Source organism: Hyla sarda, chromosome 11, assembly GCF_029499605.1.
Source record: "Hyla sarda isolate aHylSar1 chromosome 11, aHylSar1.hap1, whole genome shotgun sequence".
NCBI lineage: Eukaryota > Metazoa > Chordata > Amphibia > Anura > Hylidae > Hyla > Hyla sarda.
The window spans coordinates 44,279,419-44,298,147 of record NC_079199.1 but is presented as its reverse complement, the minus strand read 5'-3'; the positions used below and the strand labels follow the sequence as shown (position 1 = coordinate 44,298,147).

General features: G+C 44.7%; 1 protein-coding gene across 5 annotated transcripts in view; it reads left to right on the top strand.

The window, feature by feature from the left end:
* Positions 1–18,729, top strand: part of KCNH5 (potassium voltage-gated channel subfamily H member 5) — a 403,943-nt gene that overhangs the window by 332,521 nt on the left and 52,693 nt on the right. For all 5 annotated transcript variants that reach the window (XM_056545666.1, XM_056545665.1, XM_056545664.1 and 2 more), the window contains one exon: positions 16,946–17,198. In XM_056545666.1, coding sequence (XP_056401641.1) covers positions 16,946–17,198 — 253 coding nt within the window. The remainder of the gene's footprint in view (positions 1–16,945; positions 17,199–18,729) is intronic.

Below are 18,729 nucleotides of genomic sequence, written 5' to 3'. Positions count from 1 at the left end.
GATCACGGGGGTTCCCAGCGGTCGGACCCACCGCAATCAAACACTTATCCCCTATCCTGTGGATAGGGGATAAGTGTCATACCGCTGCAGTTGTCCTTTAAGGAGACCAATAGTATAAAAAAAAGTATAAAAAAAAAGGTAATATAAGTTTAAAAACATACATTAACCCCTTTCATATTACAAGTTCAAATTACCCTCATTTTCCAATTTTCCATATAAAAAAACATGGAAACATAGTAATAATAAATTTGCCAGGACAAATACCTGTCCTGCTCTCACTTCCTGTATTTGGACTCCTCATATACAAATATACATATAATGGTATTATCTACATTATATTAAAAGTTTTTTGTTAACAAAAGGTACACTTTAAAATCCCTCACAGTCTTGTGTGTGTATTATACGAAGATCCATGATATTAATTGTAGTAAATCCAATAAAATCACTTTATTGACTAATATTTAAACAGTAACCTTCTCTGCAAATGTAGCAGCACTTTGCTGAAGCAGCTTAATCGACACTGAATTGCAATTAGATTATAAGCTTAAAGTACTAAAATGTTTAAATCAGTCCAGGGAGCTACATTAAATTACAAGTGTATTGTTGTGCAACTTGGTAGGATAAAAACCTTACTCCTCTACTATGACTACAGACAAGACAGTGATGCAAGCTAATGGGCAGCAGACTACAACAGACTATTTTCAAAGAAATCTGAGAAGGTGATTTGTCTTTCTGAAAAGAGTTACCAAAGCCATAGAATAATCCCTGGGGAAAAAAAATATGCGAAGTAGCACTCCTCCAACTCTCTAGTGCCACCTATTAGAGGTACCTTCTCTTTAACCCCTTAAGGACTCAGGGTTTTTCCGTTTTTGCACTTTCGTTTTTTCCTCCTTACCTTTTAAATATCATAACCCTTTCAATTTTCCACCTAAAAATCCATATTATGGCTTATTTTTTGCGTCGCCAGTTCTACTTTGCAGTGACATCAGTCATTTTACCCAAAAATGCACTGCGAAATGGAAAAAAAAATCATTGTGTGACAAAATCGAAGAAAAAACGCCATTTTGTAACTTTTAGGGGCTTCCGTTTCTACGCAGTGCATATTTCGGTAAGAATTACACCTTATCATTATTCTGTAAGTCCATACGGTTAAAATGATACCCTACTTATATAGGTTTGATTTTGTCGCACTTCTGGAAAAAATCATAACTACATGCAGGAAAATGTATACGTTTAAAAATGTAATCTTCTGACCCCTATAACTTTTTTTTTTCCACGTACAGAGCAGTATGGGGACTAATTTTTTGCGCCGTGATCTGAAGTTTTTATCGGTATGATTTTTGTTTTGATCGGACTTTTTGATCACTTTTTATTCAATTTTTAATGGTATAAAAAGTGACCAAAATACGCTTTTTTGGACTTTGGAATTTTTTTGCGCGTATGCCATTGACCGTGCGGTTTAATTAATGATATATTTTTATAGTTCGGACATTTATGCACGCAGTGATACCACATATGTTTATTTTATTTTTTTTTACACTGTTTTATTTTTTTTATTGGAAAAGGGGGGTGATTCAAACTTTTATTGGGGAAGGAGTTAAATGACCTTTTTAACACTTTTTTTTTAAAATTTTTTGCAGTGTTATAGGTCCCATAGGGACCTATAACACTGCACACACTGATCTTTTACACAGATCACAGGCGTGTATTAACACGCCTGTGATCAGTGTTATCGGCGCTTGACTGCTCCTGCCTGGATCTCAGGCACGGAGCAGTCATTCGCCGATCGGACACCGGGGAGGCAGGTAAGGGCCCTCCGGGTGTCCTGTCAGCTGTTCGGGACGCTGCGATTTCACCGTGGCGGTCCCGAACAGCCCGACTGAGCAGCCGGGTCACTTTCACTTTAGAAGCGGCGGTCAGCTTTGACCGCCGCTTCTAAAGGGTTAATACCGCACATCGCCGCGATCGGCGATGTGTGGTATTAGCCGCGGGTCCCAGCCATTGATGAGCGCCGGGACCGACACGATATGATGCGTCGTTAAGGGGTTAAAGGGGTTATCCAGGATTTCAAAAACAGAGCTTATTTCTTTAAAAAAAATGCTCCCTGTCTGTCTCCAGGTTGGGTGTGGTATTACAACTTGGCTCCTTTCACTTTAATGGAACTGAGCTGCAGAACCACACCCAACCTTAAAGAAAATTTATCTGTTTTTCTATTCCTGGATAACCCCTTTAAGGCATTCCTTAACCCTTTAAAGAGCATTTAAACATCACTAAGGATTATCAGCCAAACTAGAATCTCCTCTAAAAGTATGTTTAAAAGTCTTATGTGGGTCTGATAGGATTATGTGTCCGAGTTTTATCTGGGGAGCATTGCATGGTCTATTTATTCCATCTTGGCAGTCTCCTTAGACCGAAGGCAAAGCCTCGCTTACATTCAACCTGCACCCTGCTTTGCACGGCATCTAGTGATGCTGCACTGTAGATATGATGACGCAGCAGTGTTACGCCTAGCGCTCCGGGCCCCCGCTCCTCCCCGGAGCGCTCACGGCGTCTTTCTCCCTGCAGCTCCCCGGTCAGTCCCGCTGACCGGGAGCGCTGCTCTGTCATGGCCGTTGGGGATGCGATTCGCACAGCGGGACGCGCCCGCTCGCGAATCGCATCCCAGGTCACTTACCCGTTCCCGTCCCCTGCTGTCATGTGCTGGCGCGCGCGGCTCCGCTCTCTAGGGCGCGCGCGCGCCAGCTCCCTGAGACTTAAAGGGCCAGTGCACCAATGATTGGTGCCTGGCCCAATTAGCTTAATTGGCTCCCACCTGGTCCCTGACTATATCTAACCTCCTCCCATGCACTTCCTTGCCGGATCTTGTTGCCCTTGTGCCTAGTGAAAGCGTTTTGTGTGTTTATACCCTGTGTACCAGAACTTCTGCTATCTCCCCTGACTACGAACCTTGCCGCCTGCCCTCGACCTTCTGCTACGTCCGACTTTGCTTCTGCCTACTCCCTTGTACCTCGCCTATCTTCAGCCGCCAGAGAGGTGAGCCGTTGCTAGTGGATACGACCTGGTCACTACCGCCGCAGCAAGACCATCCCGCTTTGCGGCGGGCTCTGGTGAAAACCAGTAGTGTCTTAGAACCGGTCCACTAGCACGGTCCTCGCTATCCCTCTCTGGCACAGAGGATCCACCTCCTGCCAGCCGGCATCGTGACAGTAGATCCGGCCATGGATCCCGCTGAAGTTCCTCTGCCAGTTGTCGCTGACCTCCCTACGCTGGTCGCCCAGCAAGCTCGTCAGATCGCCCAGCAGTCGCAACAGATAGCGCAACAAGATCACCAGCTGTCGTACTTGACCACCATGACACAGCAACTCCAGTCACAACTACAGCAAGTACAGTCGCAGCTACAGCAGCAACAACCATCTCCTCCGCCAGCTCCAGCACCCCTTCCGCAGCGAGTGGCCGCTCCTAGCCTCCGCCTGTCCTTGCCGGACAAATTTAATGGGGACTCTAAGTTTTGCCGTGGCTTTCTTTCGCAATGTTCCTTGCACTTGGAGATGATGTCGGATCAGTTTCCTACTGAAAGGTCTAAGGTGGCTTTCGTAGTCAGCCTTCTGTCTGGAAAGGCCCTGTCATGGGCCACACCGCTCTGGGACCGCGATGACCCCGTCACTGCCTCTGTACACTCCTTCTTCTCGGAAATTCGAAGTGTCTTTGAGGAACCTGCCCGAGCCTCTTCTGCTGAGACTGCCCTGCTGAACCTGGTCCAGGGTAATTCCTCCGTTGGCGAGTACGCCATACAATTCCGTACTCTTGCTTCTGAACTATCCTGGAATAATGAGGCTCTCTGCGCGACCTTTAAAAAAGGCCTATCCAGCAACATTAAAGATGTTCTGGCCGCACGAGAGACTCCTGCTAACCTGCATGAACTCATTCATCTAGCCACTCGCATTGACATGCGTTTTTCTGAGAGGCATCAAGAGCTCCGCCAGGAAAAAGACTTAGATCTCTGGACACCTCTCCCACAGTCTCCACTGCAATCTGCGCCTAGGCCTCCCGCCGAGGAGGCCATGCAAGTGGATCGGTCTCGCCTGACCCTGGAAGAGAGGAATCGCTGTAAGGAAGAGAATCTTTGTCTGTACTGTGCCAGTACTGAACATTTTTTGGTGGATTGCCCAATCCGTCCTCCACGTCTGGGAAACGCACGCTCGCACCCAGCTCTCGTGGGTGTGGCGTCTCTTGATGCCAAGTCGGCTTCTCCACGTCTCACGGTACCTGTTCGGATTTCCACTTCAGCCAGCTCTCCCCTCTCAGCCGTGGCCTGCCTGGACTCTGGAGCTTCTGGGAATTTTATTCGGGAGTCCTTTGTGAATAAATTCCGCATTCCGGTGACCCGTCTTGTCAAGCCACTCCACATTTCCGCGGTCAACGGAGCCAGGTTGGATTGCACCGTGCGTTACCGCACGGAGCCCCTCCTAATGTGCATCGGACATCATCACGAGGAGATTGTATTTTTTGTCCTTCCTAATTGCACTTCTGAAGTTCTCCTTGGACTACCCTGGCTTCAACACCATTCCCCAACCCTGGATTGGTCCACTGGGGAGATCAAGAGTTGGGGCCCCTCTTGTTCCAAGGACTGCCTTCAACCGGTTCCCAGTACTCCCTGCCGTGACCCTGTGGTTCCTCCTGTATCCGGTCCCCCTAAGGTCATTAAGGACTCTGCCTGCCACAGGAAATGCCCCTCCCCCCCTCCCAGTTCCATCAGGCAAGCTTCTGTGTCCCCTCATGGCCCTCGTCCTGGTGTCACACTGCCCCGTGCCAGGTCTCGCCCTCTGCCCTCTCTCCCCATTCCTACTCCTGCGGTTCTGCCTGCCGTTGAGGAATCCCTCCATCCTTTCCCGGTGTCCTCATCCCAGGGGAGGCAGTTACCCGATAAAGAGAAGGGGAGACCTAAGGGGGGGGGTACTGTTACGCCTAGCGCTCCGGGTCCCCGCTCCTCCCCGGAGCGCTCACGGCGTCTTTCTCCCTGCAGCTCCCCGGTCAGTCCCGCTGACCGGGAGCGCTGCTCTGTCATGGCCGTTGGGGATGCGATTCGCACAGCGGGACGCGCCCGCTCGCGAATCGCATCCCAGGTCACTTACCCGTTCCCGTCCCCTGCTGTCATGTGCTGGCGCGCGCGGCTCCGCTCTCTAGGGCGCGCGCGCGCCAGCTCCCTGAGACTTAAAGGGCCAGTGCACCAATGATTGGTGCCTGGCCCAATTAGCTTAATTGGCTCCCACCTGGTCCCTGACTATATCTAACCTCCTCCCATGCACTTCCTTGCCGGATCTTGTTGCCCTTGTGCCTAGTGAAAGCGTTTTGTGTGTTTATACCCTGTGTACCAGAACTTCTGCTATCTCCCCTGACTACGAACCTTGCCGCCTGCCCTCGACCTTCTGCTACGTCCGACTTTGCTTCTGCCTACTCCCTTGTACCTCGCCTATCTTCAGCCGCCAGAGAGGTGAGCCGTTGCTAGTGGATACGACCTGGTCACTACCGCCGCAGCAAGACCATCCCGCTTTGCGGCGGGCTCTGGTGAAAACCAGTAGTGTCTTAGAACCGGTCCACTAGCACGGTCCTCGCTATCCCTCTCTGGCACAGAGGATCCACCTCCTGCCAGCCGGCATCGTGACAAGCAGATTGTGGGAGGTATCTTTACACCTGAAGATAAGTCACATGGAATGGACATTTAGACACCCCAATGACCGAGCGTACACAAAACCAGTGTGGGGAGTGTCTAATCCAGGTCTAACTTCTTAGATAATGGCTGTAGGGTGATGGCTGTATTAAGAGAATACAGTAAACTTGTCTACTTAAAAAGATTATACTGCTGTACATATGGCGTATGCAGGTTGGAGTTGCAATAGTGGTTTTTACTTAGGCTGAGTCTGGAACATTTGTTCTATTAAGGTTCATAACATTTTAGCTTCATACATATTGTTTAAAATTGTGGAACTTCCTTCTCCCATATAGTGCATATTTTTAGAATGATTATTATTGAGATAGATATACATAAATGTGAAATACCAGCCTTTGCTGCTTCTTCTGTACAAGGATTATTTCCTAATCCTGTGTGCATATTGCTTGAGTGATTTTGTAAACTTTCTTGCAATCAATAAAGCTGGGTTGTTGTTGAGTATGATACTTTGTTTCAGCAAATACTTTGTTTTGTACATAGTATGGAGGAGAACTACTGTACATAGTATGGAGGAGAACTACTGTACATAGTATGGAGGAGAGCCACTGTACATAGTATGGAGGATGTACATAGTATGGAGGAGAGCTACTGTACATAGTATGGAGGATGTACATAGTATGGAGGAGAGCTACTGAACATAGTATGGAGGAGAGCTACTTTACATAGTATGGAGGATGTACATAGTATGGAGGAGAGCTACTGTACATAGTATGGAGGATGTACATAGTATGGAGGAGAGCTACTGTACATAGTATGGAGGATGTACATAGTATGGAGGAGAGCTACTGTACATAGTATGGAGGAGAACTACTCTACATAGTATGGAGGAGAGCTACTTTACATAGTATGGAGGAGAACTACTGTACATAGTATGGAGGAGAGCTACTGTACATAGTATGGAGGAGAGCTACTTTACATAGTATGGAGGAGAACTACTGTATATAGTATGGAGGAAAACTACTGTACATAGTATGGAGGAGAACTACTGTACATAGTATGGAGGATGTATATAGTATGGAGGAGAGCTACTGTACATAGTATGGAGGATGTACATAGTATGGAGGAGAGCTACTGTACATAGTATGGAGGAGAGCCACTGTACATAGTATGGAGGAGAACTACTGTACATAGTATGGAGGAGAGCTACTGTACATAGTATGGAGGAGAGCTACTGTACATAGTATGGAGGAGAACTACTGTACATAGTATGGAGTAGAACTACAGTACATAGTATGGAGGAGAACTACTGTACATAGTATGGAGGAGAACTACTGGACATAGTATGGAGGAGAACTACTGGACATAGTATGGAGGAGAGCCACTGTACATAGTATGGAGGAGAGCCACTGTACATAGTATAGAGGAGAACTACTGTACATAGTATGGAGGAGAGCCACTGTACATAGTATGGAGGAGAGCCACTGTACATAGTATGGAGGAGAGCCACTGTGCATAGTATGGAGGAGAACTACTGTACATAGTATAGAGGAGAACTACTGTACATAGTATGGAGGAGAGCCACTGTACATAGTATGGAGGAGTGCCACTATACATAGTATGGAGGAGAGCCACTGTACATAGTATGGAGGAGAGCCACTGTACATACCGTGTTTCTCCGAAAATAAGTCCGGGTCTTATATTAATTTTAGTCACAAAAAACACACTAGGGCTTATTTTCAGGGAAGGGCTTATTTATTTACGGTATGTACCATTACAACATACATTGCCCCCCAACTTCCGCCCCCCCCACCCCACCAGTTCATCAGCCCAGTGCTTCACCCCACATCGGGGGGCTAATCATACCATATGTCACCCGCGGGGCGCTGCTTCTCCCCGCCCTGCCAAATAATTATCAGCCGCTGTGCTGTACTTTGTATTCCTGTGCCCGGGCTGCAAATATTAAAAAACAAACTTTAACTTACCTTCGTACTCTGTTTCCCCGTTGCTAAGGAACCGGCCTCATGGTCCCTCCGCTGTTCTTTCTGCTTCCTGGGGATGAGAACGTCACAGAGCCTGCAGCCTATCACCGGCCGCAGCGATGTCCCGCCTCTGCCGATGATAGGCTGAGCCCACTGTCATGTAAGAAGCCAGCCGACTCCTTACATGACAATGCGCTCAGCCTATCATCGGCCGAGGCGGGACATCTCTGCGGCCGGTGAAAGGCTGAAGGCTCTGAGACGCCACAACACCAGGAAGCAGCAAGAGCAGCGGAGAACAGTGAGGCCAGTTCCTTAGCAATGGGGAAACGGAGGACGAAGGTAAGTCAAAGTTTGTTTTAGAATATTTGCAGCCTGGGCATTGCCTAGTTCTTATTTTCGGGGTAGGGTTTATATTGCAGCCCACCCCGCTAGGGCCTATTTTCGCAGTAGGGTGTATTTTCGGGGAAACAGGGTAATATAGAGGAGAACTACTGTACATAGTATGGAGGAGAACTACTGTACATAGTATGGAGGAGAACTACTGTACATAGTATGGAGGAGAGCTACTGTACATAGTATGAAGGAGAGCTACTGTACATAGTATGGAGGAGAACTACTGTACATAGTATGGAGGAGAGCCACTGTACATAGTATAGAGGAGAACTACTGTACATAGTATGGAGGAGAACTACCGTACATAGTATGGAGGAGAACTACTGTACATAGTATGGAGGAGAGCTACTGTACATAGTATGGAGGAGAGCTACTGTACATAGTATGGAGGAGAACTACTGTACATAGTATGCAGGAGAGCCACTGTACATAGTATAGAGGAGAACTACTGTACATAGTATGGAGGAGAACTACCGTACATAGTATGGAGGAGAACTACTGTACATAGTATGGAGGAGAGCCACTGTACATAGTATGGAGGAGAGCCACTGTACATAGTATGGAGGAGAGCCACTGTACATAGTATGGAGGAGAACTACTGTACATAGTATAGAGGAGAACTACTGTACATAGTATGGAGGAGAGCCACTGTACATAGTATAGAGGAGAACTACTGTACATAGTATGGAGGAGAACTACTGTACATAGTATGGAGGAGAGCTACTGTACATAGTATGGAGGAGAACCACTGTACATAGTATGGAGGAGAACTACTGTACATATTATGGAGGAGAACTACTGTACATAATATGGAGGAGAGCCACTGTACATAGTATAGAAGAGAACTACTGTACATATTATGGAGGAGAGCTACTGTACATAATATGGGGGAGAGCTACTGTATATAATATGGAGGAGAACTACTGTACATAATATGGGGGAGAGCTATGCTTCCTACCAGTATGTCGCAATAGGTGACTCCTTAAAGTGTTACTCCACTCCCCAGCATTTGAAACATTTAGTTCCGAAATCTGGGTCCAAACTTTGGGGGGTCGCCAAACTCCCTCATGACATCACACCTCGCCCGTTGTGACGTCCCCCCCCCCCAATGCAATTCAATGGAAGGGAGTGTGACGGCCGTCAAAGTTCGCACTCAGCGTTCGGAACTAAATGTGAAGTACTCCTTTCACTCCTATGCAGGACTTTCAAAGGCACTCAATAAACAATCACGATTTTGCATTATTGAAAGTGTTGCATAGGAGCTGAGCAGTCAGCTATTGTGAGCTATTAAATATATAAGCAGGAAGGCTGCTGTTGGACGCACCTATTTACCTGACTGTCACCATTGATATGCCATTCCCATAGTTGTACCTGTCTTTGAACAGCTTAATCTGGTAAATGTGTCCATACATGGTGTTGGTCAGCGCTTACCTTTTCCCTTTACACTATGGAGCGCTCTCTCTCTTGTTTAGGCTATAATTCTAGAGGAAGCCATGGCATATGTACATGCTATTTAAGCATAGTAAAAGAAACTGATTTATGTTCATAGTTTATTCTTTATAGACTTGAGAGTTAACACATCAATGTACAATTTGTGGGTTAGATAAAAAATATTTTTCTTAATAAAATTATTTCCTTTGTGCAAGTAAATGTTTTACGTAATTGTAGTAGAATATTCAAAGTGCACCAAAAACTTACTCTTTCCTGGTAAGTTTTATCCTGCAATCCATGTAGTAGTTTAGTATCTTCTCTGAACTCTCTCTGGAGTATCTATATCCTTCTGGAGATACGGCCTCCAGTACTGCGCACAATACTCCAAGTGAGGTCTCACCAGTGTTCTGTACAGCGGCATGAGCACTTCTCTCTTTTCATTGGCTAAGCACATTGTCAGCCCAATCATATGGGTCTGTGACACTTGACCACGATGTTGGCCAGTCAGTGTCTGTTACCATTCTTGGCTGTGACCTATCAGATTTGTCCTTGCCATCTCTCTGTGTTTACACAAGATGACAGCAGGAGGATGGATGTCTCCTCCCGCTGTCAGCCAGCCCTGCGCCCGCGGCTCACATTATACTGAATACCATGTATCAGCGCTGCAGCTAACCTGTAACCCCTTCCCCACCGTGGGGACCGTGCGCCCGCGGGGGGAATCCAGGGAATCGGCTATCATGATTCCCCCCGCAGGTGCACGGTCGCCATGGCGGGGGAATTAGTAACATGTCAGCCACAGCGCTATCATGATTCCCCCCACAGGCGCAGCTTCTCACCATGCAGTCCCCACATCAGGGAATGAATGAATTGTCAGCCGCAGCAACCTGTCCCCACATTGGGGAACTAATCCTATGTGACCCACGGGTGCTGCTCTGCTTCTCCCCCCCCCCCCAAAGCAATGTCCCTCATCGGGGAAAGGTTAAAGGAAAACTGTCAGCTTGCTCCCCACGCACTAACCAACAGTACTGTCTGGTAGTGCGGGGGACGCTGATCAGTTTGATGCTTACCGTTCCCGGATCCACCGTGCCATTCAGCCGTAATCTTAGATTTTTGGTATATGCTATTGAGGTGCTAACTGGCACTCTGACATCAGTGCCGCTGGCCGCAGCGCCGCCCAGCTCATAAATATTCCTCCTATCTCTCTTCAGTACAGAGTGGGGAGAAGAGGGAGAGGCGGAGGGAGGGGAGAAATATTGATGAGCTGGGCGGTGCTGCAACAGGCGGCACTGACATCAGAGTGCCAGTTAGCCTGGCTGGTGCCAGTTAGAACCTCATTAGCATATACCGAAAATAGAAGATTACAGCCGAACGGCTCCAGGCACGGAAAGCATCAAATTGATCAGCGTCCCCCCCACTACTAGCCAGTACCACTGGTTAGTGCGGGGGGAGAAAGCTGACAGTTTTCCTTTAACTGTGAGCCGCAGCGCTGCACATTCTCCCCATGTCGGGGAATGAATGATTTGTGAGCCGCGGGCGCAAGGCTTCTGTTCCCCCTATGCCCATTCGGGAATCTGAGAACAGAAGCTGCCACTCCACCTGCAAGCTCTGAAAGTCAGTGAGCCATGGGTGCTGCAGAACAAAAAGCCAGCTCTGCAGTGCCCGCGGCTCACTGGCTTTCAGTGCTTGCAGGGGGAAGTGACAGCTTCTGTTCGGGAAACAGAAGCCCGGCGCCCGTGGCTCACAAACCATTCATTCCCTGACATGGGGAGAATGTGCAGCACTGCGGCTCACAGTTAACCCTTTCCCCGATGCAGGGACATCGATTTTTTTTGGGGGGGATGAAGAGCAGCACCTGCGGGTCATATATGATTAGTTCCCCGATATGGGGCCAGCGCACTGTGGCTGACAATTCATTTATTCCCTGAAAATCATGATAGCGCTACGGCTAACACGTTACTAATTCCCCCACCATGTGGATTGTGCGCCCGTGGGGGGAATCATGATTCCTCCTCCTGCAGGTGCACGGTCTCCGGGAAGGGGTTACATGTTAGCTGCAGCGCTGATACAGGGTATTCAGTACACTGTGAGCAGCGGGCGCAGGGCTGGCTGAAAGCGGGAGGAGACATCCATCCTCCCGCTGTCATCTTGTACTGTGCGAAAAAGGAAGGGAGAGAACGGAACTCCCAACCAATTACGGAACAACACCAATTTATTTAATATTCATTACTGGGGGGGGGGGGGGGGGGGGTTAAAAGAGGCTGCAGCACAGATGTATTGTCCACAACAGTGAACAAACATGGCCACGAGTGTGTACGACAATCAAAAGTAACCAGAAAAACTACTGAACTTCAGTCACAGAAAAGAGGTCAGTAATAAACAGACATGCTGTGGACAGATGTATAACATGGGAGTTACAAACTCGCTACAAACATGCTAGATAACCATAAAACTGTGGTACCGGAGTACCTCTTTAATGGAATTTTTCAACTGGTGGCCATTGGGACATGTCTTTCTTTGTTGGCAGTCCAGAAAAAAGATTCTATTATAAAGTTGGATCATGACTATTCAAACATCGAAGGGTCCATTAGAGGCTAGAAAACAGAGCCAGATGGTCCCTTGCACAATGGACACTGATGGATCCCATTGACTTTTTGGGGTCCTTATGGTTTTCTGCTACTGTCTGTTTATTTAGTAGGATTTGACTTTTTTGTCTGCTCAGGTCCCACTACTGAAATTAATTCTGTGAACATAGCCTAAGTGTTGAACTGCACGCACATTATGAATTTTTTGCACATTTATTTCCACATTCTCAATTCCAAAGATGATAATATTCCTTCAGCAAGTAACTCCCACATCATGTGATATGTCATTTCTATTGTCTCCCTATTATCAGTCATTGTTATGTTAGTTTATATATTGATGTGATGTAGGAGACAGCTTTCTCATAAACACACACAATAAAACACCTACACTGATAGTGTTGGCAATTTACCTGAAATAAGTGTCATTTATTCTCCGTAATGCCTGTCAGAATTAAGTATGACAAACCAGCTAGACAGGAGTAATGGAAATCAGATTTGATGTGATATTAGTTAACTATAAGGGCATGTAGTTGATGTGTACGATAGCAGTAACCGGTCTGCCCTTGGTTCTACCTGGGTTTTGGCAGAAAATTTGAAATGCTGTAAACTTTAACCACTTGCAGATTTGCAGTGTTAGCGATAAGGAATCTAGGTAACACGGATTTCCGCTTTTTTTGTAGTTTGCACAATGTTTTTGCATTCCCAAGTGGCGTTTTATGGCATTTGTGGTAGGAACAACTATAGTGCTGTCACTGTACAGATGGGTAGAGGTGGAGGAGGGCTGATGGGGCATATAAAATACCTATGAGCTGGATGCCAGTAGGGCACTAGCAAGTCTCCTTGCCCCACCCACAGAATTCAAGGGGTTATCTAGGATGAGAAAAACAGAACCACACCTGTCCTCTGGTTGTGTGGTATTGCAGCTCAATTCTATTAAAGCGAATGGAGACAGTTTGTGATGAGGACAGGTGTGGTGTGTTTTTTTTTGGGGAAATAATGAACTCTGTTTTTCTTTTCCTGGGTAACACCTTTAATATGCAGAATTTACTTACAAATATTTCACAGAACTTTAAATTGGCACTGTCAGAATAAAAAAGATTTTATATGTTGTACATCTTGGCAAAACATTAACCTTTCTATTATACTTCATGAAAACTTTTTATCTTCTTTTTATAAAAATCATGAAAAAAAGACCACTAGGGGTCCCCATACCATCCAGAATATAATCCTGTCCAGGTGAAGAATCATCTTTGTCCAAGCTGAAGTAAAGACATGAACGTAAGTTCCGGAAGTAAGGACTAGCATTCCTCTGTGCTCACTCCTGTCCTGTCTGTGTGTAAACAGAAAGGAGGAGTTACAAAGCAGCCTGCAGTGATTGAATGAAGAGACCCAGCACAGCAGACCCAGGGAGGTAGTGTAATGCATGGTGAGTGAGGACGTACTTAGTGCTTGCCTCGGACATACCCCTTCCTGAGCAGTAGAGCAGAGGGATTTGTGAGCCAAATACAGAAGCTAGATACATAAAAAAAGACATGTGAGGGGGAACGGGTATAGGAAGGTATAAGGGGATTGGCTTTATGAGAGGAATGGTTATATAAGAGGGAACAGCTATATGAGGGAAAATGGCTCCATGAGGGGGAGTATAGACTATATAAGAGGAATATAATCTATATGAGGGGAATATAGGCTATATGAGGGGGGATATAGACTGTATCAGGGAAATATAGGCTATATGAGGGAAATATAGGCTATATCAGGGGGAATATATACTATATGAGGGGGAATATAGGTTATATGAAGGGAATATAGTCTATATAAGGGGAATGGCTATATGAAGGGAAATGGCTATATAAATTCACATTACCATTCCCCTCATATAACCCATTCCCCTCCATGTTACATTAATTTATTGGATGGGAAATAGGAAGAAATAACATAAATTCATCAAGTCACTTCCTCCCAGTACTAGGCACTGCTGAGAGGGAGCAACAATCTGATGCGCACCTGTGCCAACCAGCTGGGGTGCCTGAATCACTGCAGTGACATGGAAAGCCAGGCTGAGGCTCCGCCCAAGCTGCCGCCAGAGCCACTGCCGCCAGAGCTGCCACTACTGAAGCAAGTAATCGCCTGATTTTGCCAAGACCCAATCAAAATATCGCAATTCACAATAATCACAAATTAATATTGATATATATTGTGCAGGCCTAAATATATATATATATATATATATATATATATATATATATATATTCACAACAAATCAGTCAATAGCAAACAATTTATTTTACAATTACAACCTTAAGTATTAACAACTTGCTACATCATACGACATGAAATAACAGAAAAAATAGCTTTCGGGCCCCTGCAGGAAAGAAATCTGCTAATAAAATGTTTTATTTTTTATTTTATTGTTTTCAATGATTCCTGAATTATTCATTTTAGCAGCTGTCTCCAATTAAGACCAAATGTGGGGAAAAAATAAACCCTTAAAAGAAGATGCTGAAAAAATATCTACATCTTCCAGAGGGTCTTATGTACTACCATGTGCTATTTATAATACTCGTGTCTTTGTTATGTGGCAGAGGGACCATTAGGCCCCCTAGGTACCAGGCCCAGGGGCAACTGCCACCTCTGAACCCCATAAAGATCTATAAGGACATTTCATATAATCAGAGTCTTAAAGAGGTTGAATCACAACTATTAGAGCAGAAAGGTTAGATCTCATAGAGGAGAATCCCTTCTCTATTACACTCAGTGTGGCAGACCCATCCTGACCATTGTCAACACTTTATTTAAGTGACCACTTGTCACAAGGTTGTAAGCAAGCGGGTGGCAGAGCTGTTCACAGGTCACTAGGGTAGTCATCTTGTGAGGGTGATAATAACCCCCCTAGCTTTTGGTCTGTTTCTACCAAGGGGGCCAAACACTCCCTTCCAAACAGATTTGATGATTTTGCCTATAAAATGTTCATGGCTAAATATAGATATTAGACACATTCTTGACAGAAAAATTGGGTTCTGTTTGTTTATTATAGTCTGAAACTGTTCTTAAAGAGGTACTCCGGTGGAAAACATGTTTTTTCTAAATCAGCTGGTTCCCATTTTTTTTTTACAGATTTGTAAATTACTTTTATTGAAAAAAATCTCAATTCCAGTACTTATCAGCTGCTGTTTGCTCCAGAGAAAGTTGAGTAGTTCTTTTCAGTCTGACCACAGTCCATGTAAGGAACTGTACGGAGTAGGAGCAGATCCCCATAGCAAACCTCTCCTGTTCCAGAAAGTTCCTGACATGGACAGAGGTGTCAGTAGAGAGCACTGTGGTCAGGCAGAAAATAACAACTCAACTTCCTCTGGAGCATACAGCAGCTGATAAGTAGTGGAAGGATTAAGGTTTTTAAATAAAAGTTATTTACACATCTATTTAACTCTCTGGCACCTGTTGATTTAAAAAAAACAATTGTTTCCCACCAGAGTACCCCTTTATTTACTAAGTGTAGTCTAAAGACATAATCAAGTAGGATGACATCATTAAATATAACTGGTTTAGCATCAGGAGATGGTCAGAAGGGGGATTTGGATATCTATGGTTTCGGGTTTTCTGAAATGTATTACCTGTATCATACTTAACTCGTCTTCAAGGTATGCTCTCATATCACTATAAACATAGAAATTGCTCAACTTACCAGCAGACAATATATATATATTTCACCCAGTAATAGCAAAGATCTTCATCCAGTGCTGGTAAAACATGGACATCTGTCTAATATCCCCAACATAGTCAGTATACAGTACTACGACATCTATCAAATGCATTAGTTATTAGGCAGTTTTTGGCATTTTATTGTTCTACATCATTTGAATTTTTATAAAGACAAAAAAGCACAGAGCGCTCCGTAGTGCAATAGATTAAGGTGATAATCTCAAACAAGATAGTGAGAAAATTGCTCACCCCGTAGGTTGTGCTACCAGTCAGGCACAACACTGATGTCAGCATGTATGTAGAAGTTCCACCATGCAGCCGATCCCACCACCAGGAATTAGGTGTCAAGATGAACCTGATGAAGACGCCGGCTCGGGCGTTGAAACGCGTTGTTCGAATACATTTTCTATATTAATTCATCTCGCTACTGCCTGAGTGTCCTTGGGACTACTGCTGTATATCACCTGTTGCGCCATTCAAATTCCTGAAGTGGTTGGAGGCTATATTATTGTGTCATTTGAATTTTTGTAATTTTGTTTTTCTTAGTCATATTTTTTATTCTGATTATCTACTTTGTCTGAATATATGATTTTGGTTTAATTGTACTTTTTGATGAATTCAAATGTACGAAAAATAGATTTTTACGTAACAAATTAGACAGGTCTACTATATATGTGTGTGTGTGTGTGAAAAACTATATATGCATTTAAATAGGCCTCTGTCTTTGCTCAAATACAATAGATTGCTACTCTATCTCCAGATTAGATTGACTTTCTTTATTTAAATGGGTCCAAATAATTGTGTTGAATACTGAGTTCCTGTCATTTAAAAAAAAAAAAAAACTTTTAAAATGTCACAGCTTACACTTTCATTGACCTCAATACTAGTAGAGTAATTTATTTTCTTCATAAATATGAAATGCACAAAAATCTGGCATATTAGCTAGAAAAAGGGCGTAAGTGTGTAAGGTAATTCACCGCTATGTCTATACAAACATAAACTGAATAAATAAAGATTTGCTAATAAAAATTATTTAGTACAGAATGTTAGACTTAAAAATCACATTGAATTCAATGTTGGAGATTAACTCCATCAAATCCACTCCATGTACATTCATAAGTAATAACTGCATGCCGTTCATCATTGGTGTTTTTATTACTATTATTATCATTGTTGTTATTACTATTTTGTAGGTTCTTGCAATATGTCCCAAGGACATGAGAGCGGACATTTGTGTGCATTTGAATAGGAAAGTTTTCAATGAGCATCCAGCTTTCCGTCTTGCCAGTGACGGCTGCCTGCGTGCTTTGGCGGTGGAATTTCAAACAATTCATTGCGCTCCAGGAGACCTCATCTACCATGCCGGGGAAAGTGTGGATGCTCTCTGTTTTGTGGTGTCGGGATCACTGGAAGTCATCCAAGATGAAGAAGTGGTGGCCATACTAGGTAAACATACTGTCAACTACATAGTAACTTTCACTGCAGTGTACACTTTCGGAAAGTATTGAGCATGAAAACATGACATTTTGGAGGGAATATATCAATGTTGTTGTGACTGAAGTGATTTTCTAGGGAAAACATGAACTCAAACTGCGAGATCTTTATCTTTCCTGGGCTCTGCCTTAGGAGGAGACTCGGGTCAACAATAGATGGCCAGCCAGCCCCATCATAATTGGAAGTTTCGGGCACCATTTATCTAATCTACATGTCCAAAGTTTAGAGCTAAGCTAAAGGCAGCTTTAGCTTCACATATGATTGCTCCTGGTCTCTAGATACTTAAAGAGTACCTGTCACCAAACTAAACTTTTAATATGTTGTTCCTTATGTAATGAAAAGACACTTCAATATTTACTTGCTGTTTAAAAACCTATAAAGGTTGAGAATTTTATGTGATTGAAAAAACGGCCACTAGGTGCCCCTTTTCTTTTCTCTGCAGTGGTAGAAGAAACTTCAAAAAAGGATCCGGGTTTCAACGGAGCAATCCGTGTTCAAAGATTTCACAGTACACGTTGAATTGTGAGACTGTTCATTTATTTAGCCAACAAACGCGTTTCGAGACTAGCACCCGGATCTTTTTTTGAACTTTCTTCTACCATTGTATCTTTTGATCGGTGGGGGCTTCCGCATCGCCGATACCCGGGTGGCTGCACCCTGCCTACACGCTATAAGAGGTGGTTGTGTCTAACCCACAACCCCAAAAGGTGAGCATAACCGCTTCATTACTGCAGTCAACCCTTAGTGTGTTTTACTGTATCAGACGTACTATCCCATAAGAAGCTCTGCTGTCTTTTGCACAGATACAGCCCTCTTTTTCTCTGCAGTCAAATAGTTAGTTTGGTCTCCTCCCGAACTGGCAGGAGACCAAACTCAGGAAGTGCGTGCGGGGCATGGCGAGGCACAGCTCTTGCAGGCTTCAGTGACATTGCGTCTGCTGGGGAATGCTCACTTTCTCTTGCTGGGGGCTCATACAATGTGAGCAAGGGGAAAGGTATGATACAGAGCTTTTTAAAGCTCGGAAAGGGCAGGAGGGGTAATAGGAATAGTTAGGGAATATAATCTGTGTTAGTTTAGAACATATGGTTTCATGACATGTACTCTTTAAGGGACAGCTCCAGTCAAAACTTGAAACTTGTCCCCTGCATGATGGTTGCATGTTCTCCTTCCGTGAAGATTGCAAAGGCTTCTTGTTCTCTTTTTTTCCAGTTTGGTGTCTATTATGTTCCCAAATGTTTTCCTACAAAATGTGCTATGATCAGGGGTCCTGGGGAAAAAAAGTGCAGGAACTCACCTAAGATTTCCAATCAAGGGCTGGTCCTGCAGAACTCCTGCTAATGGGAACTGAGGTCTTGCTGTGGAAAAAGTGCAGGAACTCAGTTCCCATGCATTCCTGCAGAATTTGAGCCCTGGCTATGATCCTACCTCAGTTTGCAGTTTCTGTATATCATGTTATATACAGTAACTAAATATAAATAGCTTT